At 32.6% G+C, this 23,918-nt stretch overlaps 2 protein-coding genes and 1 pseudogene across 2 annotated transcripts; 2 read left to right on the top strand and 1 right to left on the bottom strand.

Moving 5' to 3' along the window:
• Window positions 1-3,899: 3,899 nt before the first annotated feature.
• Window positions 3,900-6,698, bottom strand: LOC108194450 (putative E3 ubiquitin-protein ligase RF298; annotated as a pseudogene).
• A 2,126-nt stretch (window positions 6,699-8,824) lies between these two features.
• On the top strand, window positions 8,825-14,924 carry LOC108193243 (methionine aminopeptidase 1B, chloroplastic). The gene is made up of 10 exons (XM_064081767.1): window positions 8,825-9,014; window positions 9,285-9,366; window positions 10,290-10,530; window positions 11,299-11,460; window positions 11,540-11,581; window positions 11,858-11,934; window positions 12,173-12,247; window positions 12,336-12,433; window positions 13,099-13,146; window positions 14,235-14,924. The coding sequence occupies exons 1-10, from the start codon at window positions 8,900-8,902 to the stop codon at window positions 14,378-14,380; spliced, it is 1,086 nt and encodes a 361-aa protein (XP_063937837.1). The 5' UTR covers window positions 8,825-8,899; the 3' UTR covers window positions 14,381-14,924.
• Window positions 14,925-16,444: 1,520 nt separating this feature from the next.
• On the top strand, window positions 16,445-21,930 carry LOC108193333 (methionine aminopeptidase 1B, chloroplastic-like). Its single transcript, XM_064081839.1, has 10 exons — window positions 16,445-16,613; window positions 16,861-16,933; window positions 18,027-18,267; window positions 18,722-18,883; window positions 18,959-19,000; window positions 19,278-19,354; window positions 19,597-19,671; window positions 19,760-19,857; window positions 20,235-20,282; window positions 21,261-21,930. Exons 1-10 carry the CDS (start codon window positions 16,496-16,498, stop codon window positions 21,404-21,406), a joined length of 1,080 nt encoding a protein of 359 aa, XP_063937909.1. The 5' UTR covers window positions 16,445-16,495; the 3' UTR covers window positions 21,407-21,930.
• The last annotated feature ends 1,988 nt before the right edge of the window (window positions 21,931-23,918 follow it).

Below are 23,918 nucleotides of genomic sequence, written 5' to 3'. Positions count from 1 at the left end.
CTATGATGCGTTTTGGAGACCCATTGAGCCGCCTCATAATCAAAATCTTATCAGTAATTAATAGAATAATCTTGTGCAGAAGATGGAAGCTTAGCCAGTGAGACATGTCTAAGTAGAAATATGACTAAAATTAGGTATCTTAAAATTTTTTATATTTTCTTCTCAAATAACATGAAAGATAGATATTTACATTTTCTTGAATGGTTTATATGTATCTAAAAGGTCTCATTATTACTAGTGCTAATAAATCAATAATATATTACAAACTATATTTGGAACAATTTCAAAAAAAAAAAAACAACTATATTTGGAACACTTTTTAGAATATTTCATATTTTTCTTGAAATATATTATTAATTGATAAGGCCTCAAATAATATTAATATTTTTAGAATATTAATATTTTTCTTCAAATAACATGACAGATAAATGACTAGATTTTTTTTTGAATGGTTTATGTGCATATAAGAAGTCTCATTATTATTAATGCGGGTAAATCAATACTCCCTCCGTCCCGCCAGGAAGCTTACATGCACTGTTTGCACGCATTTTGAGGCTCTCATAAAGAATAGTTCTATAATGTATTTTAAAATTTTTCTTTTTTTGAATAAAAGTTTAAACTTCAAACTTTTTTTCAGGATTTTTAAAAAATATATATATAATGTAAGTATACTTTGTAGAAGCCTTAAAATGCGTGCCGAAAAATAATGTAAAGAACCTGATGGGACGGAGGGAGTAATATATTTCTCTGTCCATTTGGATTCTATACGTTCACTATATGGCACGCACTTTAATTCTTCTATAAAATATGATTTTATAACTTATTTTTAAGATTTTTTTTAAATAAAAATTTAATAATTAAACTTTTATTCAGGAAAAATTTAAAAATATGAAAGTATATTTTAGAACAACATTAAAGTGCATGTCGCTCTCAAACGGCCAAACTCAAAAGGACGGAGGGAGTATCAGCTAAATTTGAAACTCTTTCTAAACTCTTTCTAGAATATCTAGTACTTCTCTTGAAATATATTTAGTTCTATATATAATTTTATAATTTTACCCTACTGAATTTGAATCAGACTAATAATAATTGATGAAACACGTGAATTCACGCCGATCCGGTCCAAGCACCTGGTTTGGTTTTAGTAACGGTGCCAAAAGATAATTAGTTGGAAATCATATTCTATCCACTCATTCCACACTTAGAAATGATCATGTGCTTCTCATGTGTGTAAACAAGATTCAATTTAAAAGCAGCTCATACTTCATAAACACTTGAAGATTGTCTAGCTAATCTAACTTTACAAATAGGCAGGGGCTCTGAACCGGATCAATTCAATCCGTACATATATTACTGCCCTCTGTTAATCTCCAAATCAGATTTTCTCAACACTTAAACAATCTTGTCTACTTAATCACAGTGGATACGCTATGATGCATAGAGAATCAAAATCGAGACTGAAATGATTCTTTCTCGATACTAGATAAAAATGTAATATAATATTAATATAAGCAAGCTAATTGTCCACATACATGTACTAAATCTTTCAGTCTAGAACAATATATGTGGGATCTTGTGGCAATTCTTCTCTGAAAGGCTGTGATGTTTAATTGTCAAACATTTGAACTTGTAAGGATAAATTTTTATTAAAGCAATGTACTAGTTCTGCATGTTGTAAGGGTTCATGTGGGATCTTCATTCATTCAAAATCAGGATCAGAATTAATCGTACCGTACCGTGTGTATCATGACAATTTGCCGATGGGTAACAGGGCTACGATTCTTTAAAGCTGATGCCTGATAGTCACATTATAACCTGATTACAAAATTATCAAATAAAATCATAATTATTCAATATTTTCTTTGAACAATATTTGATCTCAGTTGAGTCATTTTTGTGTTTTTCATTATAATATATGTTATTTTATAATATTAAATTTAATATTTAATCTTATTTTGGAGACAAATTCTTACTAAATACTATATATTTTTATTAAAATAAATGATTAATAAATATATTTGAATTAAAATATTTTATTAGACATGTTGAGTACGTTATTAATAATTAAGCATGTCGAAATCCTATAGCAAGAGGAGAAATTTTAAATTTTTCTTTAACATTCTCCTTTTCTCTCCCATTTTTAAGTGAGAGGACAATGTACATGTACACGGAATATTATTCAACAAAGTTATAAAGTTAAATCATTTTTTAATAAATTGTTATTCAACAAAGTTATAAAGTTGTTTTTTGTCCGCGTTTATCAATCATGTTTATAAAATTTTCAAACATGTATGTTAAATGATTAAATTATTTGATTATGTTAATTTAAATTAATAGTTTTTTGAAATTTATTGATATTGTATTGTAGATGATGGGGTTTTATACTTTAAATTGATTGATAGATCAATATCAATACAAATTAATACTTGGCTAAATTCTATATAATATATAATAATTATTTATATTCTAAATATAACTTTTATGCCATTTTTTATAACAATCTTTACATATAAAGTTAATGAGTTTGTTAATATTACAAACGTGAAAAATGTCCATTACAATTAATTTTTTTGTAATAGATTTAATTCATTTTTATATTTAAAATGTGATATACTCCTTGTGTCCCAATCAATTGTGTAGATTATTTTGACACATTTTAAAGTCTTTTTTAAAGTATAGTTTCATAATTTTTTTTAAATTATTTTTTTTTGAATAAAGTTTGATGTTTAAATTGTTAATCAAAACAAAAAAAAAATATTATGAAACCATACTTTATAGGAATAGTTATATGAAGATTTTTGTCGACAAAGATGCTAGGGTATTTTAAGAGTGAAGATTAAACATTTCACACAGCACAATCAACAATTTTATCAATGTCCAATTCTCCTTTAAAAATTTGAATTAATAAAATAGATTATAATAAATTTAAGTATATCTCTGCAAAAAGTAGCAAGCATATCACGAGACCAAAAGAGAAAAGATTAACCTTGTCCAAGTAGATATGCATGGCCAGCAGAATAGAGATGGATGGGCTAGCAGAGTAGACTTGCATGGGCTCATGCATCATACAAGTATGTGCCAAAAGTCCATTGTTTTCTTATCATCCTCCCCTGCAAAAACAAATAAACAATTATCATAATTATTACAAAAGATATCAAATATATCTACTTTGTAGTATTAAGTACAAAATATACAGTTTTCAAAAATGTGATAAAAAATACCGATATGAGATAATTTTTGAACAAGAGCAGCATGTTATTATGTTATACACATTTAAGCAATGATTATTTAGCAGACGATTTTCTCAAATCGCAATATTTTTAGAGCTTGGGACTTGGGATATGTGTTGATGCACTTACGTTTTTGAAAACTAAATAATATATTTTCGAGTATTGGATATTGGACCAAAACTCGTTACATGTTTTGATATCCTGTAACAAGCTCCTAAAAGCTTTACTTTTGTTTTTCCATATGGTTCAAGTCTCAGAAAATTGAACTCGTGTTATGCTCTGAGCTGCAAAGCGGGCTAACAAATCATACATACCGATAACAAATCTACATTCATGGTTGTCGGAATAGAATTAATAAATTGTCACCAAGAACAAGTACGTAGGCAAATTTTCTAGGAAATTTAAGAAAAATCGTAGGCAAATACAATGAAGTAGATGCTTCTGCAATTAGCATGGTACTAAGACACTTAGCAAATTTGCAAGAACTCTCTCAGTTTGTATTTGCTCTATTTCCTATTCTCCCCTGTTCTGTTCTTTGGTTACAACAAACTTTTCTGTGTTTGCAAAACGAAAAAAATAAACATATGAAATGTAAGGACAAAAGAAAGTATTAAACAATCCAAACATAATGCAGTATATTTTTTCTTAATTTATAAAGCATTCACAAGTAGAAAGCTCACAAGTTTATACCTTGAGAAAGGTACTGAGCATTATTAACTTTTCAAAGGAGACACACTTATTATTAGGAAAACCCACTCGATATCTAGAATAATTTGAGAGCGAGAAAATTGAACAGGAATTCCTTAGTGCAGCTATTTTGGAAGAGTCCATCTTTGATCTAAGCTGAGAGATTTCTTTCTCATGCTTTTCAATATCATCTTTGAACTTCTGTAGTTTCTTTTCTGCTTTCACCCGAATAATATTTTCCTTTGATTTAGCTGAAACTTCACTTTGTTCTCTCTCTTTCTTTAGTGACATTGTGTAAGCAGCTCTTCAATAGCCATTTCTTCCCGTTTGCATCTAGCCTGTGATATCATACCTTTACAATGAAAAATTATGGAAGGGTGAAATATATATATATATATATATATATATATATATATATATATATATCAAATAAAACCACCAGAAAAGAAAGCATTATGCGTAGAAAAACACAACCAACCACCGTCTCTTTTCGGAGCTAAAATTTTGAGAAGATAATCGATGGAATTTCTTAGCACTGCTATTCTCGTGACCTGAATTCCTTCATATTTTGTAGTTTATATGTGCTAATATACAAATCTGTTGCAAGAATTCTAGTATATTGTGTGATACATACAGGAATAGATGATTTCAAGCACAACTTATGTGTAAGATTTGAAGAAACAATATGTGCAATTTTGAAGATAGTTTCATATGCCAAACAAATACAAGGAACACTAAAAAATGCATCAAAAACCAAAAGGAATTCATTTGTCTTTTTTAATGATACTTCTACTCAACCTCACACAAACTATAGATGAACATAAGTAGCAAGAGAACAAACATATAAGATAAGTTGTGCACAAGAGATATATAGAATAGATCAAAAGTTAAGAAGAATTAACCACCTTGCATAGTTGTATTTGAGTTCATACCAATCTCTATTATTTTGAGCTGCCTATGTTCATTCAAAAACGAAGGACTCTGTGCCAAAAAAAAAACGAAGGACTGAACATGAACATAAATCTCAGTAATTCACTATCGTGACAAGGTTAGTAATAAGCCTAAATTACTTTTTAAATGATAAAATGTGCAACAATTTAACTATAACTTATCCAATAAATGATTGGGCACCTCACAACAATCCTCAAACAGAATAAGCAAATAAGCATGCGCAGCACCTTTGTCAAAGAGGCTAGACAATTATTAGTCTCATTATTCATGAGTTTACAGGCGAGTCAATGATATTCATTGGACAAGTATATAAAAGAAAAACATGGGAAAACGTACCTCTTAATGATCCCGAAGTTCAGTAGCCTGCTCCAATTTATGTTGCAACTGTGTTTTCCTGTGTTTCTCCGCTACTAGCTCCTCTTGAAACATGAGTTTTTGTTTCTCCCATGACTGAATTTTCATCAGCGTATTTTTCTCCCTCTTTGACACCTCCTGACAGCTTGCAACTGACTGTGCTGCTTGTTATTTTGCAGCCTCCATCTCTTGTCTCAATGTTGAATTCTCCACCTCCAGCCTACGGACAGCAGCATTAGCCCGCTCCAACTGCCCACTTGCCTTGCATAAAGCATTTTCCATCTCGCATAGTTTTTTCATTGTGTTCTCCTCCAAACTTTGCTTCTCCTTCTTAAGGCGCTCCACTTCTTCTTTCTCTTGTTTAAGTGTCTTAAGTTCAGCCTTATCTTTGCTCAATCTACGAGCAGCCTGCATAACCTTCTGATCAGCCCATTCTGTCCATTCCTGCATCCGATTTTGTAATTCACGCACCCTTGGAGCCAGCTTCATAATGCTTTCATCTTTTTTATCTTCAGGTACCCACTGTCCTGCTGGCTTCTCATTGGGGAATCCAGAATAGCCAAAATTTGGAGCCCCAGAACTGCAGCTGGCAGGCATTGGTACACTGTTGTTTTTTGACGACAGTGAGAGAGAGAGTTCAGTATCAGGTGCTGGTAGTGAATTTTGGTCACTGATTGTAGGTATTGCTGATACAAAATTAGTCTTAGGTATTGACGAAATAGTATTATTAACAGTATCCAGACTGAATGTAGGAGGCAGACCATTTGTATTCAAAAGATCATTGTGCAAGGTGTCCTGAGGCAAACAGGTTCCCATTTCCTTGCTAATCTTTAAGGTGGCATTTCTTACACTTAGACCTGTAGAATCTGCCACAGACTTTACTTTTTTATCCTAAACTAAACCACCAAAACTACTGAGTTTTCCTGCCCTAGAGCCACCTTTGGATCCACAAGTACGATAGCTTTTCTCCAGTTGAATCGACTTATGCCGAAGTATGTACTCTCTTTTAGTTATACCAGAGATCTTTCTGCTTCCAATGAACTTTTCTTCAGAAGCCGAAGAATGGGTTGGTCCGACAGCAGTAAATGGTTTTTCAGCAGAGCCTGCAGTTTCCTTCTCATACAACAACAATATGCATGCTAAGGTTTCTTTTACATATGAAGGTCCACTTGAGAAGATAAACTGGTAAAGTACACAGTAACTTGTTATTGTGAAAGGAAATTTTAAGGCTTTGCGGAAGATCTGTTGCAACGAATTAGATTATATACGGTCTCTTAGCCGTTGTAAGAAGTGGGGAGCGCAGGTTGGCAAGAGCGATGTCTTCTTTGCAAAAACCTTAGATGACAGGTTTATAATCAAACAAGTTACCAAGACAGAACTGGAGTCTTTTATCGACTTCGCTCCAGAATATTTAAAGTATTTATCTGAATCAATCACTTCACATAGCTCCACCTGCCTTGCAAAGACACTGGGCATTTATCAGGTATCATAATTTTTGTTCGTTTTAAATAGCAATTCGTTTTACACAGAATAATATGAGAATTTTAATATGGCTGAAATCTCCAATATTCTCAGGCTCTGAAGTGATATTATCAATCCTTTAAAAAGTTCCTAACTTATTTTGTCATCCTATGGCACATGATTCTTAATATTATGAAGTTCAGGGCATTTGTAAACAATGTCGTTAATACCAGCAGGCAATAGTGTCTAATCTAGAAAAAAATATATTTCAAAAGTGTCTAATTTTGGAAAAAAAATATTTCAAAACATTCATGAAAAAAAATTAAAATTGTGGGGTGCAAAGTGAAAACCTGAAATCTGTTAACTTTAACGGTCAATTAACGGAGATTGGTCAAAGGGATGCAAAGTGAAGCGCTTTTCAAACTTTGGGGTGCATACTGCCAAAAAAAATTGTTTGAGACCAAATCGAAAAAGCGCCGAAACATAAGGGGTGCAAAGTGTCAATCACTCTTTATTTTTCCCGTTATGTTATATGGGTATTTATATAATTATCAATAAAATATAAAAAATTATATTCACGACTACATAATAATATTGCTTTTAATACTTAACAAATTTTTAAATTTATTTAATATAAACATATCAAGCATTATAGTAATCTATTGAAATTTATGTTCACTTTTGGATCTATTTATACATTTTAAACTTCGTAGAATATTATTTATTTGCTGATATTAACTTCTACTGATTGTTAATGTTAGAAATATGTGATACTTGATGATACAAAATTAATTTATTCTTACTTAGAATAAAATTGAATGTAGCTGATCAATGGCTAGCATGCATATGCAGTAGCAATTGATCAAGATTCACCCATCAATGGCTGATGTGGTACTGTAATAAAGCTGGAGTACCTTAGCAATTGATAGGTTAATGATATGAGCTTTTAGATTAGCAGTTGATCTATCAATGGATGAGTAGATAGGGTGACATAATTGTAAATATTTGAAGTCATGTAATCTATCCAAGTGAAGTGAAGATCGATCGCTAGTCAAGAAGCATCAACGGCTAAATAAACATACTATCAATCGCTACATCAATTCCATCAATGGCTAAACCTGGAAAGGTATCAATCGATAATTCAAAATACCATCAATCGCTAATTGTTTTAACAGTTGATGGTTAGCAGTTGAAATCTACAAGAAAAGAAAAGGACAGAAAGCACATGGGTTGATGTGACAGGTGCTGCACCAGTTTTGGAAGTTAAACTAAAAGCAGTTTAGTCAAATGCTAGAAAAGGAGTAGGATTATGCTTTTGCAGACTAGTTTTGCTTGTAGTAGTATATATTCACATTGTAAGTTTCATTTCAATGTATCCAAATATTGAGAACTGAAGAGTAAAGGATTAGAGATAGCAACCAAGAAATTGTAAGTTTCTGCACTTCATTCTTTTTGTAAACAGCCAAGTAATTCTTACTTGGAAGGTTCTTAATATAAAAATCTGTCAGGTGGATCAAACAATCCACCTGAAATTTTTAAAGATCCTTGTTCGTTTAATTTTAGTCTTAGTGATTAATTTTCTTTTGTCTTTTGAATATAATATGTTAAGCAAAAATTGGTTGAAATTTTTGTAGATTGTATTGAACCACCCTTCTACAATCTAACTTATCATTTGCATTGTCTGAATAACAGTTAACTTAATTAATATTTACACATTTTGAGTTAAAATCAGACTGTTGTTTGTTAATTTTTTTTGATATTTACATATTATGAGTTGAAATATTAAAAAAAATATTCTTGCATACATTTAACTTCTTGAATAAATTATGGTAATTTATTCAATGTAATTATCTTCTTTTTTATTTTGATTGACAGTTATATTTTTAGCACAAATTCAAAATTCAAAAAAAATTCAAAAATGATATTATTATGGAAAGTAGTTATTACAATATATCTTAAATTAGGAGGATTTAATGTGGGAAATTATTACTTATGATGAATTTGAGATTAGTTTATATATATTAATTAAAATTTATATTTTTTTTTTTTTTTGACAAAAAAAAAAAAATTTATATTTTTAGATAAATATGAAAATATTTCTGACGCAGTATTTCAAATACGTGTCTTTATTTGAATTAGGTATTTTGTTTCACCGGATCTAAAAAATTTGGTACTTTTTACCTGATTATCCGCTTCTTGTTCCTTGCTCGACAGAAATGGCGACTGCTGCTGCAATAACTTCAGTTCAACGTCTACCTCTGCAACACTGCTCATCTTTTCTTCATGGGATTGCGTTGCCATCTTCCTCTTCTACTCTCTATCCTCCTTCAAGTATGTATATGTATCTATACTTACACTAATCTCTATCTATATCTAAGTATCTCCAAGTCTTTAACATGTTTATACCCTTTTATGTTCCAACACTTTGTCCAATGATTACCTTGTTATTACATGATTTTATATTTTAATTTTGTAGTGTAACAGAAATAAAAATGCTAGCTTTGCACTAGAATTGGTCTCTAGTAGCTAATTTTATTGTTTTTGTTGGTAAAACTAATTTTGATTGTTGATAGTGATTTTCTTGAATTGCCCTTAATCCAGGATACTATATTCAATCTACGAAGAGATTCTTTGTCTTTTCGAAGCGAATTTCGGGTTTGGAAGAAGCTATCAGAATTAGAAGGTAGAAATTTCTAGTCTTTGTCCTAAAGATCACCCTTTTCAGTGTTGGTGATTAATGTGTAGTCATGGTGTTTATATATGTTAAAGCTAGAATCTTGACCCAAACAACATTCAACAGGGGGCTATTCGATAATGTGTACAGCTACGGTCTGAGTGTATCGTACTGCAGTCTCCTTCATTGTGTTTTACTTGCTTATGTAGTATCTTTAGGTCATTTCCTTCATCTTTCGGAAGGCAACAAACCTTGCCCATAATAGGCTAATCATGATTCACTCTCCGATGATTATTACTCTTGATAGGTCTATTTGATAAGCTGATGACTGCAGACTGCAAAGTGTATGATAATGACACAGTAATCAGTATAAGGATCAATAGGATTTTAGTCCTACAGTGAAATCTTGTTTACTCATACTTTTAAGTGAAATAAACATGGCCCAATTTGACTTGTGGGCCTATGGTTACCAATGTGCTTTCTCGGAGATTACTCAGTTGTAAGAATCTACATAGTAGTGTAGTAATGTATGAATATATCACCTTATTACTTAATTGCTTTGACAGTCAAATGAACACAAAGGTGTGTGTAATTAACTTTTAAAAGTCAACGTGGATCATGTATTTACTTAATTCTACATGTTTGTGAGCTTAGTAGTGACACACACACAAAGTAAATGGCTATCTTTTTATAGTAATATGCTGCATTGCATTTTACATAAATCTAAATACTGGTTCACAAAGGAGTTCAAATTTTTGATACTTTGCTTGTATAATCTGGATTAGTAGATTAATACTCTGAAAAAAGAGTTAAAATAAACATAAACATTGTGCATTTTAGCTGAGATTTAATGGACTCGGAGTTTTTTTTCCCTAATACGAACAAGAATCTATTTAAATGATCCAGTTGGGTTGCTGTCTGTTCTTCTACAGGGAACGGGAGCTTAGCAAGATATCAATAGGTTCAACACGTAGATTACCTTTGAAGCGTGGAAAGGTATCACCACGCCTTCCAGTCCCTGGTCACATACAAAAGCCTCCTTATACAAGTTCAACTTTGGTGCCAGAAATTGCAAGCGAGTATCAAATTCACGATGCTGAAGGGCTTTCTAAAATGAGAGCTGCATGTAAGCTCGCTGCTCAGGTCTTAGACTATGCAGGAACCTTGGTTAAGGTGAGAAGTTTCAAATTGCATTCCCCCCGCCCCCTCCCCCCCACACTTTGCTTGTTTCTTATGCATTCACTTTAGAGAATAAATAAAAGTTTAGACCTATATTTCTTATTATATTTTGTAAAGGATATATAGTTTTACTTTTAGATATTCCTGGTAGTGTGTATTTAACCACTTAGATATGTTCAGTTTCTACTGCTTGACAATATATATACATATATATATATATATGTATGTACATAGAAATGTTAATATGTATGTATGCCTATGTATGTTCCTTCAACTAAAGATTCAGGGTTGACTAAGTAAGGTAATTGATTGTCTCAATTAGCAGACCGAGGGAAATTGTGGTGGTAAAGATCCAAAACTGCCGAGGTACAGCCTTAAACAGTAGTTAATTATGATTTCTGAAACAATTATTACCCAATCTTAAGGGTGATTTCTGTTAATTTCTCAATCTCTTCCGGTGTCTAATATGCTAATCTCTTATGACCAACTAGCCTCTAAATTCCTATTTTTTTTAGAGCTGTTCGTCTGTGTGTGTCGTGTAGATATATTCCTGGCTTAAGCCATCCTGCTTTTTGTATGTCATTTCTGGCAGTTACAGCTAGTCTAGATGCTTTCTATAGTCCTCGTGGTGCTTTGAGATGCAAACTCCACGTTTTACCCAACCTTTAATCCTATTGCAATTTTCAAGATAATCAGCCTGCTTATATACTGCAATTTATGAAATGCTAGAAGATGTGATACAATCTTTATTTTCTTTTTCAGCCATCAGTTACTACAAACGAAATTGATGAAGCAGTGCACCAAATGATCATTGAAGCTGGTGCCTATCCTTCACCACTTGGCTACGGTGGTTTTCCAAAGAGTGTGTGCACCTCAGTAAATGAGTGCATGTGCCATGGGATACCTGACTCTCGGAAACTAAAGGTTACACGGTAGCTTTGCTTTGGCCATTCTTTCATGCTCAAAATGCATAGTTTTAATAAGAATGAACATATCTTCGCAGGATGGAGACATCATAAATATCGACGTAACAGTATACTTGAACGTAAGTTGGTGAGACATAAGTGATATTATATTGTTTTTCCATTTATTCAATAATTACATTATATAATATTTAAAGTTTTTTCTTCGTATTATGCATGTATTTTATTGCATTCATTTTGTAATATTCTTGTTGATCAATGTAATCTTTTTAATAAGACAGACCAGAAAGAAATTTCCTTGTCTCCACTATCTCATAGATTTTCTAAATTCTCTTCGTATCTCTCTTATAAAGTTAAGTGCTAAATTCTGTTTAACTTTGGAATTTTTGTGGTATTAGGGTTATCACGGGGATACATCGAAGACTTTTCTGTGTGGCAATGTTGATGATGCAACAAAGAAGCTTGTGAAGGTAACCTTTTGTTTGAACTCATACAATTAACCAAATACTATTATTATCAATTATAAATATTATATTCATTACATATAATAATAATAATAATAAAATTTATTTGTTTACTTCTGGTAGAAATCTCAGCTAGTGTTAGTGTCCACCAAAGTATATTTAAAATTAAAATTTTTGTTTCGTTTCTTGCATTTGATTAGTCATGACGTCTAACGTTCATAGTTCCTTTTCCTCTACATGACAGGTAACAGAAGAGTGCTTGCATATAGGCATTTCTGTCTGCAAAGATGGCGCTCCTTTCAGAAATATTGGAAATAGTATTAGGTAATGTGTTTCTACTTCTGCACTTAGATATAGAGTTAGTAGACTAGTGTAGGTCTTTCTCTTGACAGTCTTATGATTTGTGTATCAGTGAACATGCTGAAAAGTTTGGTTACGGCGTGGTGGATCGTTTTGTTGGACATGGTGTAGGGACTGTATTTCATTCTGAGCCATTGATATTTCATGAGCGTAAGTAGCTTCTTGTCTGGTCATTGAGCGGGTGATAAAAAATTTTCAGCCTAGTTTATTATGAAGTGTGAATCATAGTCTGAACACTGCAGACTATCTGGCATAAAACTTCTGAAGGATTCAATATTTGATTTACATAAATGAACGAAGTCGTAAAAAGTGACACTATCTTTAAATTGTTGGTACTTTACATGCATCACTCTATTGGGTATGGTTCAGTTGTGGAATTCACTTTTGGAAAATCCAACAATCTTACTAGGTCCTTTCCCATATATTTGTAAAACACATGTAAAATAAGTCTATTGCCATTTTGGTGTTGTGAATGTCTTTTTTTCATGGGAGGACCTATTAAGGGGCAAGGGGTGCTAAAGCCCTTCCGAACTTGAAAAATGAAAAAAAAAATATATATATATATATATATATATATGCATACAAAAAATCGTAAAAATTAATTTAGCCCCCACAAAATTATTGTAATTAGACTTAATTTTTATGTTATATGTAATGAATTGGAATGATTTAAATATCAATAAATAGAAATAATTTTTTTTCTCATCTATGATTTTTTTTTTCAAGTACGAGTTAGCCCCTGTGATTGCAAATCCTAGGTTCGCCACTGCTTTTTGTGTGTGTTTTCACATGTACTTGTATATTTTTTCATACAGGCAATAAAAAGCCCGGTACAATGGTTGAAGGAATGACTTTTACGATTGGTAAGTGCATTACCTTCATTTGCTTGAAAGTGTGACAGGTGTTTGGAGATAGATGCTTCGCACTAACTGTGTTTAACTGTTTAGGGTTTTGAACCAGTTACCATTTATAAATGCATTGTAGGCACTACCTTGTCTTTTCTTCACATAAACTCTCGATTTTTGTGGTGAACAGTCAACACTATCTGGAAATTTCATGATTACATTTTATCGAAGAAGGAAAATGAGAAACTTATTTATTTTTATTTTTCTTGAAGAAAGCCTTAGCTCAGTAGTTAATGCCAAAACTATTAATTGTTCTGGCCTGCTGAATGATTGCTGAACCAAGTGTTTTGGGTTTTTACAGTATACATTAAATCTTTAATTTTGAATGTTGAACCAGTTGTTTTCAGGTGATAAGGGGCTAGGTTAGACTCGCAACTTCTGCTTTGTGTCCTGTAGATTTAGTCTAGTAGTAATTGATGACACCTCACTACCTCAGTTTGCACAACTATACCTGCATAGATGGAGTTGTTAACTGCCCGGCGCTATTAGCCAAATTTTGGTTCTTGATCTGTTCATAAATCTAATCTTCCAGTTGTATGTACAGCTCAACGCAAACATTGCGAAACAGTGTCTAATGAAATTGCCTTCGCGTTTGCACAATAATCAATAAATATACAAAATTTACTTGTAAATTTTTGATATCATAGTGGAGCAAAACCCTCGTAGTAAAGTTGCACTCATATTCGTGGAATATGATCTGTAACATTGAGTAGCGTGTTCGTAGTTGCACTTTGTGAGTAAAAGCTTTATATCTCTCTTGCTGCAGCATGTTTGTTTTCTTTTTTTATGTATGTTGACAAGAACATTGTCCACTTTACTAGCATGTTGGCCTTTTACTAGGTGCAGACATTTTTTTTTTTACTCTGTTGGCTATTTATATGATGGAATGATGAAATGTCCAGACAGTTAAACATGTTAATTATATGCAGATAATTGCATAGGAAGCGTATTTCCTTTTATTAACCCCAAAGTTAATATATTAATCTCTAATATTGATACTTGCAAATTTCTGAATTATGATACCCATTGTAACTAATATGGTGCAGAGCCAATTCTTACACTGGGAAGCATCGAGTGCATAGCATGGGCAGATAATTGGACAACTCTTACTGATGACGGTAGCCCTGCAGCACAATTTGAGCACTCAATTTTGATTACCAAAAGTGGTGCAGAAATTTTGACCCAAGCTTAAATCGATATTTTACATTCCGTCTCCCAGTGCAATGTGGTTACATGCAAGTAGGCTGGCAACGGCTTTTTGTATATAAATCATTCATCATGGACGAAAACTGAAATTCCCAGTTGCATTGGCTGTAAGAATTACCTGATATCAATTTGGTACAGTGAACCTATAGGCAGGCAGATAAGATATACAATGCCATACGGAATTAGTGACAATAATGTTAGAAAGCAGGAGGATCTCTTCAAGCAGAAAAGTTATAGCAGAGATGTCTATCTATATTGGTCTCCATATCATCTTTTGGCTTCTCTACTTCTAGTGACTATAGGCAGACTGCTTCTTGTTTGATGTATATGTATAGCATTTGGTTAAAAGGGCCTCAGGAACAATTTGTTTGGACTAGTCATCATTTTGTAATTAGCTTCAACTCTTTCAGTTTACGAGCAAAAGCTGATGGAAGCTAATGATGTACTTTATAATGGCCCTGTGATTCGAGGGAAGATTACAGATTATATTTGATTCTAATTGCAGAAATCTACCACAACCTTGTACTGTAGTTGTGAAGGTTCTATTCAGAATTAGAAGAATATATCAAATATTTTAAGTCAAATCAATAAATAACCGCTTTTAAATTAAGTCAGAAAACTCTAAAGCCGTCTTCAAATTTGATTTCTATGGCTTCCTCTGTCACTTTTTAGTTGTCCAATTTTGACTTTCAATAATCAAATTGACTGATGTTTGATGGAATTATATATTATATTATGTGATTGAAAAAATATTAGAAAATTATATCATTATGAAGCATATAAAATCTATTTTAAAATCTAATTTTCAGTTTTTTGAAATAATAAAAAACTATCCCTAATTTTTGGTAAAAAAACAAAACATGTGTGCCGGACGTGCGACCCATCAACCTACTAGCAACGGACGGAGGAAATACCAAATTTATATATCTAAGAAATATCGAGAAATGGCATTTATTAATTACCACAAATCATAGTTTGAAATGTCCAGAATATTAGATGCCGAAAAAATGGCACTGAATAATGTCGTGTTAGGTTACAAGGATAAAACGCTACACGATATAGCTGAAAAAATGGTCCTGAATACCACTATAAAACGCTACATCATGTAGTGTTAGGTTGAGGATAAAACACATGGAAAGTAATGTTGTGACCTAATGTTACATCATATAGCGTAAGATTTTTTAGGGTTTCTATGTGTTTTTCTTATGGGTTTGGGACAAAATAAGAAATAAATGTGGAAAATGCATACCTAGAGGGTGAATAAGTGTTATGACTAATATATCCAATTTTTATAAATTACTAAATAATTTAAACTGCCGAAATAGCTTGCTATTAAGACTCGAAATATATTGTCAGTGGGTTGACAACCGATATGCAATGCATACCAATAAACAACAATTAACTAAGAATATATAGAATTTTAGTCAGGGTCGACCCATATCCTTAATGATTTACATCCTGGTCCTTATCAAATTGATAAGAAAATATATTATTAATCGAAAAAAGTTAAATTACAAGATTCAATATATTTTCTTCAAAAAAAAAAAAGATTCAATAATATATATCTCCTTTCAATCCTTATTCATATTATCAGCTTGCTGAAACCCATGAATCCGAAGCAAAAATTCTCGAAGACCTGTATAATTTCAAGTATACTTTTTTCAAATTAACTAATTTCGTGTTCTTTTGTTTCACAAGCTGGATATACAGCAACAAAACAATACACTTTGAATAATATAATATACAGGTGAAGAATAACTATGAACTCAATATTCCTTCATTCCCATCTAATTATTATATACATTGTGTATGAATATAGAGACTGAAAAAAATAAAAAAAAAGTAAAGTTAGATGAAAAGTGGGTAAAGTGATGGAACCAATTTCTTTTTCGCTGTTTAGTCAAGATGAATATAAAATATATTCTTGGCATGGTGAACTTATTTTTCAATTTTTTTCACAAAAAATAAACATTAAATTTAAAAAAAATAAAATAAAAAATAAAAAAAATTAATTTTATAGGAGGTGCCATGCCTCCCTCCGAATGTTAACAACCTGAGAGACTAATTATATTATCCAGTTCTTGTTGTTTGCTGGATTGAAATGGCTGCAGCTACTCCTGCAATAAGCTCAGCTCCACGTGTACCTCTGCAACACTGCTCATCCTTTCTTCATGGGATTGCCTTGCCATCTTCCTCTTCTACTCTCTGTCCTCCTTCAAGTATGTATATGTATCTATACTTACATTAATCTCTATCTATATCTAAGTATCTTTAAGCCTTTTACCTATGACACACCCTTTTATGTTTCAACACTTTGTCCCATGATTACTAGTTTGTTATACTGTAATATAATTGAAAGTGCTTGCTTTGCATTAGAATTGCTGTTAGTAGCTAATTTCAATTTTTTTGTTGGTAAATCTAATTTTAGGTCTTGATAGTAATTTTCTTGAATTGCCCTTGATTTAGGAAGCTATATTCAACCTTCAAAGAGATTCTTTGTTTTTTGGAAGCGAATGGAAGAAGCTATCAGAATTAAAAGGTAGAAATTTCATGTGTTGGTGATTATGTGTAGTATATACTCCCTCCGTCCCGTCCCACCAGATTATTTACATCGTAGAACGTAATCTCGACACGCATTTTAAGGCTTTCATTAAGCATACTTACATATTTTATCATTAAAATAAATTTTTTTCTAAATTAAAATTTAAACATTGACTTTTTATTAAAGCTAGAATCTTTACCCAAACAACACTCTGACAGGGGCTATTCGATAATGTGTAAAGTTAAGGTCCGTGGGCATCTTATTGCACATTCTTCCTGACTATATATTTTATTGCTTATGTAGCACCTTTAAATAGTCTTCTACATCTTTTAAAAGGCTACAAATCTAGTGCATAATAAGCTAAACATGAATCACGCGCCACTGATTATTGCTATTGCTAGGTCTATTTGACAAGCATAAGCTGAACACTGCAGAGTCTGTGATAATGACATAGTGATCAAGGTATCTGGAACTATGATAGAACGAAACAAAGTGAGAGGCCGGGAAACAGGGAAAAGAGTAGGATTTCAGTCCTATGGCGAAATCTTGTTTAGTCATACTTTTAATGTTTAATTGAAATAAACATGCCCTGCTTTGACTTGTGGGCATATGGCTACCGATGTGCTAAATCGGAGATTGAACCGTTGTAAACACTAAATATATCACATTATTTGTTTAATACTAAATATATCACATTATTTGTTTAATTAAGTTGACAGTCAAAAAAACATAAAGGTGGGTGTCATTAACAATTAAAAGTCAATATGGATCATGTATTTACTTAATTGTGCATGTGTGTGAGCTAGTGAGATATATATACAGAGAGTAAATGGTTATCCTTTTATTGGTATTATGTTGCTCTGCAGACTAAATATGTATCTACCCGATTCACAATGGAGTGTAAATTTTTGATACCTTGCTTGTTTAAAATCTAGATTAGCATATTAATACTTGACACAGAATAAAAGAAAAACATAAATGGTGTGCATTTTAGCTGAGATTGGTGGACTCAGAGTCATTCTTTTTTTTTTTTTATGAACAAGAACTTTATTCAAGTGATCCAGTTGGGTTGCTGTTTGCTCTTCTACAGGGAGCGTGAGCGTAATAAGTTATTAGCAGCTTCAACAAAAAGATTACCTTTGAAGCGTGGAAAGGTATCACCACGTCTTCCAGTCCCTGACCACATACAAAAGCCTCCTTATACAAGTTCAAATTTTTTACCAGAAACTTCAAGAGAGTATCAAATTCACGATGCTGAAGGACTTTTTAAAATGAGAGCTGCATGCAAGCTTGCTGCCCAGGTCTTGGACTATGCGGGAACGTTGGTTAGGGTGAGTAATTTCAAATTGTTGAGTGTTTATATGTTTTACATTTAGAGCACAGTTAAAATTTTGGGCGGCAAAGAACTGAAACTTCCTAGGTACGGCATTAAACAGTAGTTCATTTTGATTTCTGAAAAATTTAAGAGCCATTCTCAAATATGGTACTACTAATTTATATGAGCAACTAGCCTATAAGTATCTATAGTTTTCCAAAGTGCTTTTTAAATGTTGTGTGTCTTGCAGATAGTTGCCTGGCTTAGGTATCCTGCTTTTTGTATGCCGATTTCTGGTATTTACAGCTAGTCTAGATATTTTCTGCAGTTCTCCCCAGGGTGCTTTAAGTTGCAAACTCCACGTTTTACTATCCTTTAATACTTTTGCAATTTTCAAGACAATCAGCCTGCTTTTGCTTCAATGTATGAAATGCTAAAAGATTTGATACAATATTTACATTCTTTAACAGCCATCAGTGACAACAAACGAAATTGATGAAGCTGTGCACCAAATGATTATTGAAGCTGGTGCTTATCCTTCACCACTTGGCTACGGGAGTTTCCCAAAGAGTGTGTGCACCTCAGTAAATGAGTGCATGTGCCATGGCATACCTGACTCTCGGAAACTTGAGGTTTCATAATAGCTCAGTTTTGGCCATTGTATGCTCAAAATTTATAGTTCTAATAAGAATGAACATATTTTGCAGGATGGAGACATCATCAACATCGACGTCACAGTATACTTGGACGTAAGTTGATAATATATAAGTTATATAATATTGTTTTTCCATTTAATCTTGATTACAATACATGATATCCATAATTTTATCTTCTTATTTTGCCTGTATTTAATTTCAGTCATTTTGTAATATACTTGTTGATCAATGTAAATTCTTAGAATGGACAGATTAGAAAGAAATTACCTTGTTTCCAATATATCATATATTTTCTGAATGCTTTCTTTGTATCTTACTTGTGAAATTATGTGCTGAGCTCTGTTTAAGTTTGCAATTATTGTGGTATTAGGGTTATCATGGTGATACATCCAAGACTTTTCTGTGTGGCAATGTTGATGATGTAACAAAAAAGCTTGTGAAGGTAACCTTTTGTTTGAACATATACAATTAACCAATATTATTATAATTATTATTATTATTATCAATATAAACATATTCATTACCATTAATAAATATATAAAATTAATTGCGTGCTTCTGGTAGAAATCTCAGCAAGTGTTACTGTCCGCCAAATTATGTTTAAAGTTTAAAATTTTGTTTCATTCCTTGCCTTCGACTGGTCATAACGTCCAACCTTCAAGTTCCTTTTCCTATATATGACAGGTAACGGAAGAGTGCTTGCAAATAGGCATTTCTGTCTGTAAAGAAGGCGCTCCTTTCAGAAATATTGGAAATAGTATCAGGTAATGTGCTTCTATTTCTGCCTTACATAAGTAGAGTTAGTTGACTAGTGTTGGTCATTTTGTTGACAACTTATGATTGGTGTATCAGTGAACATGCTGAAAAGTTTGGTTATGGCGTGGTGGATCGGTTTGTTGGACATGGTGTAGGGACTGTTTTTCATTCTGAGCCATTTATATATCATGATCGTAAGTAGCTTCTTGTTCTGGCCATTGAGCCATTGATAATATTGGTTAGCTTAGTGTATTATGAAATGTGAATCATAGTCACAACAACTACAGACTATCTGGCATTAAGACTTCTGAAGGATTCAACATTGATTCACATAAATGTATGGACTTGGAGTAAAAAGTTACATAAGCTATCTTTAAAATTGGTACTTTACATGCATTACTCCAGGGTATTGTTCAATTGGGAAAAATTATTTTAGGAAAATTCGAAAATCTAACTAGGTCCTTTCTCATATATCTGCAAAACACATGTTAAATACATGTATTGCGGTTCTAGTGACATTGATGTCATTTTGTTTATGTTCTTACATATACTTGTATCTTTTTTCATACAGGAAATAGAAAGCCCGGAACAATGGTTGAAGGAATGACTTTTACGATTGGTGAGTGCATTACCTTCTTTCACTTAAAAATTTGACTAAGTGTTTAGATCAATAGATGCTTCACAGAAACTGTTTTTAACTGTTTAAAGTTTTGAACCAGTTACCAATTATAAATGCATTGGTCGGTAAACTCTTGATTTTGGTGGTCAACAGTCAACACTAACCGCAATTTCATGATTACATGTATTAAAGAAGGAGAATGAGATAAACTTATTTGTTGTTATAACCCTTGAAAAAAGTCTTAGCTCAGTATTTCATACTGAAACTATGAATTGGTCTGGCCTGCTGAATGATTGCTGAACCAATTGTTCTGGGATTAGGGTATAGTATACCAGAATCTTTAATTTTGGATGTTTAGCCATTTGTTGTCAGGTGATCAGGGGGTAAGGTAAGACTCGTGGATTCCACCCTGTGTCCTGTAGATTTAGGCTAGTAGTAAACGATGGCATTGGCACCTCATTGTAGGCAAAGAAAATCTATATTATAATTTCTTTGCATTGATGGATTTGGTAACTGCCTGCCACTATTAGCCAAATTTTGGTTCTTTGGAAAATGGCCTTGATCTCTTCTGTTCGTAGAACTTGTCCTCCAGTTTGTGTGTACAGCTAAACACAAACATCAAGGAACAATGTCTGATGAGATTGCCTTCACGTCCAATAAATTCGTAAAGTTTATACTTGTAAAATTTTGATATCAGAGTGGAAGAAATCACATAGTAAAGCTGCATACTTTATGCGGGATACGATCTATAACATTGAGTAATGTGTTCAAAGTTGCACTTTGTGAGTAATAGCTTAATATTTCTCCCGCTACAGCATGTTTGTTGTCTTTTATATGCATGTTGACAACAACATTGTCTACTTCTCTAGCATGTGGGCCTTTTATTTTCATTAAATCAAAAGTTAATTTATTAGTCCTGTAATGTTGATACTTGCAAATTTCTGAATAATGCTACACATTGTTACAAATATGGTGCAGAGCCAATTCTTACACTGGGAAGCATCGAGTGCATAACATGGGCAGATAATTGGACAACTCTGACAGCTGATGGCAGCCCTGCAGCACAATTTGAGCACTCAATTTTGATTACCAAAAGTGGTGCAGAAATTTTGACTCAAACTTAAATCGATATATTACGTTCTTTGTCTCCCAGCAGGATGTGGTTACAACTTGCATGCAAGTAGGCAGTTACAGGCTTCTTGTATCTAAATCGTTCATCATGGACGAAAACTGGAATTCCCAGTTGCATTGGCTGTAATAATTTCTTGACACATCAATTTGTTACAGTGCAGATAGATTAGATATACATCGTCACACGGGATTAGTGACGATAATGTTATAAAACAGGATGATCTCTTGAAGCAGAAAAGTTATAGCAGAGATGGCTATTCATATCGGTCTGCACATATCGTCTTCCGGCCTAGTGATTATAGGCAGACCACTTCTTGGTTGATGCACATGTATAGCATTTGGTGTAAAGAGCCTCAGAAATTTTTTTATTTTGTAATTAGCTGACTGAAGGAAGCTAATTATATACTACTTTTTCTAGTCATAGAACTCTACAATAAGCTTGTGCTATATATGTCAAGGAAAATTTATCTGAATTAGAAAAATAATATCAAAATATCATGTTTTCTTTTAGTTTAAACCATCATATAGTGTTTTTATACCATATTAATTTCGTATTTTGCGAGTGCACCTTAGAAAAAAAACAGAAACTGACTTAAAATTATGTTGCAATTTGTCTGAGGAGAAGAGAAGGAAAAAACAATTAATCTGATTATGCAGTTCAGTTGGTTGAAGAAGAAATGGCTGCTACAGTCAATTCACTCTCTTACCCAAGTCTGCAACCATCAACCTTTGTTAATGGGGAAGCTTCTGCATCATTCTCAACTATTCTCCTCTGGTATGTATCATTATTTCTCCTAAGCTCTCTTCCATAATTCTGATTTGATATGTTATATATGGGCATGTATTAAATTTGTAGACACAGTACTGGTACTGGAAACTTTGATGTTGCAGTAGCTACTTTCATTTCTTGATAATGGTTTGCTTAATTTCCCTGAATATAGGAAAGCTATATGTACTCTAAGAAAAAAAGTGCTTTTTTGTTCCAAAGAAATTTATGGGCTCGGAGAAAGCTGTCAAAATATTCACAAGGTAATCATGGAAAGCATTGCTGGACTTGAGGTTTGAAATTGCAAAGACATTGCGGTTAGTAGTATCTTGGGCATAATTCGCACTAAATTTTAGTAACTTTGTGTTAGAATTTTGAAGATTGTTGAGATCAGACAGTGTAGAGGCAAGTAAGGAGTAACAACTCACTAAATTGTATCTGATAAAACTGCTGAGCATGTGATAGTGAATACATTGACTTGCTGCACGTTAGGATTGTTCTGTGTGCAGCTTATGTATGGATCAAAAGATGGGTTAGTGTTGTTTTATGTATGAGATTTGTCTAAAATTCCTTGTGATAGAGTCCCGGAACACCTTAAACCAAAATCTTAGTGACAATATATATCAAATAACGAACAGGGTTTGCAGTTTTGAGAGTCGACTCCAAGTTCTAACTTCCACTTCCCCGCTCTTCATCTTTCATCTCCCTACTCATTAATCATCTTCTTTCTTTCATCTTCTCTCATATATATTAGTTTTATCAATAAAGCCAAGATTTAATACTTTTGGATGAGTTCTTGTTGAGTACCTTGTCATCAAGGTCGTGCCCATCTTTTTGGGATTTTGTGTGTGTTTTGATGTTTCTGTGTGTTTTGTTATGGGTCTCAGTAACGTTTATAAGAAGGAGTTACATGATATTTCGGATAATCCGTAAGGCTTGTATTAGATATGGCACGGTGGTGAATATCATAAGAGCTCACCTTTCACGACATACAATTGTTCATCTTTTGGGGTCATTTGTTGATCCAATATCGGTTGATGTAACTGATAATTCTGAACATTGGGCTACAGATGCTGCTGTTTATGTGAAGGTCAATTGCGATGCTGCTATGTTCACAACTGATGTAGGTTGGATTGTTCGAGATTTGATTGTAATACTCTTTAGTTTAAAGAATTTAAATATTCTATTTGTTAAGCGATCTGAAAACAAAGCGGCTATATGTTTAGCTCGTTTTTTGTTTCTTAATCAGGTTGTAATTGACAGTTCGAGAGTTTGTCTCGGCTGTGTTTCAGTTATTTATCAAATTCTTCGTTTTTGTCAAAAAAAAATAATATCAAATAACGAACATTTATTATGACGGAACAAATTGAGCATTCTGGTCAAAACTTTATAAAACCACAGAGTTTAATGTACATTAGTCTTCTGTTTTACTGTCTTGATTTGTGGTTGAGTTTTTATATAAGTTTCATTATGTTGTAATTGTGTTTTTTATTGATAATCCATATCTTAGATTTTTCTTTGCTGAAGTTTTGAATGTTAAATGTATTTTTTATTTTGTTTAGTAAATATTTTGGGTGCTAAAATGTTCATACCCTCAAAGTCTAAACATGTGGGTCAAAGGATGTATCGTCACCTGTAACTGGTCCAGTAGTAACAAGTTTTATTGTCTTATAATATAAAATATTTCAGTGCTGGATGTAAATTTGTAAACCTTTAATGCTAGATGTTCGGAGAAGATG

Source organism: Daucus carota, chromosome 7 (genome assembly GCF_001625215.2).
Source record: "Daucus carota subsp. sativus chromosome 7, DH1 v3.0, whole genome shotgun sequence".
Lineage (NCBI taxonomy): Eukaryota > Viridiplantae > Streptophyta > Magnoliopsida > Apiales > Apiaceae > Daucus > Daucus carota.
This window is presented reverse-complemented; position numbering and strand designations above follow the sequence as displayed.

Excerpts from the sequence above, each read along its gene's own strand:
- LOC108193243 (XM_064081767.1), top strand. The coding sequence starts at position 8,900 with ATGGCGACTGCTGCTGCAATAACTTCAGTTCAACGTCTACCTCTGCAA. Across the intron at positions 9,015-9,284 it reads TACTCTCTATCCTCCTTCAA|GATACTATATTCAATCTACG; the intron begins GTATGTATATGT and ends CCCTTAATCCAG. Across the intron at positions 10,531-11,298 it reads ATGCAGGAACCTTGGTTAAG|CCATCAGTTACTACAAACGA; the intron begins GTGAGAAGTTTC and ends TTTCTTTTTCAG.
- LOC108193333 (XM_064081839.1), top strand. The coding sequence starts at position 16,496 with ATGGCTGCAGCTACTCCTGCAATAAGCTCAGCTCCACGTGTACCTCTG. Across the intron at positions 18,268-18,721 it reads ATGCGGGAACGTTGGTTAGG|CCATCAGTGACAACAAACGA; the intron begins GTGAGTAATTTC and ends ATTCTTTAACAG. Across the intron at positions 19,355-19,596 it reads AAAAAGCTTGTGAAGGTAAC|GGAAGAGTGCTTGCAAATAG; the intron begins CTTTTGTTTGAA and ends ATGACAGGTAAC.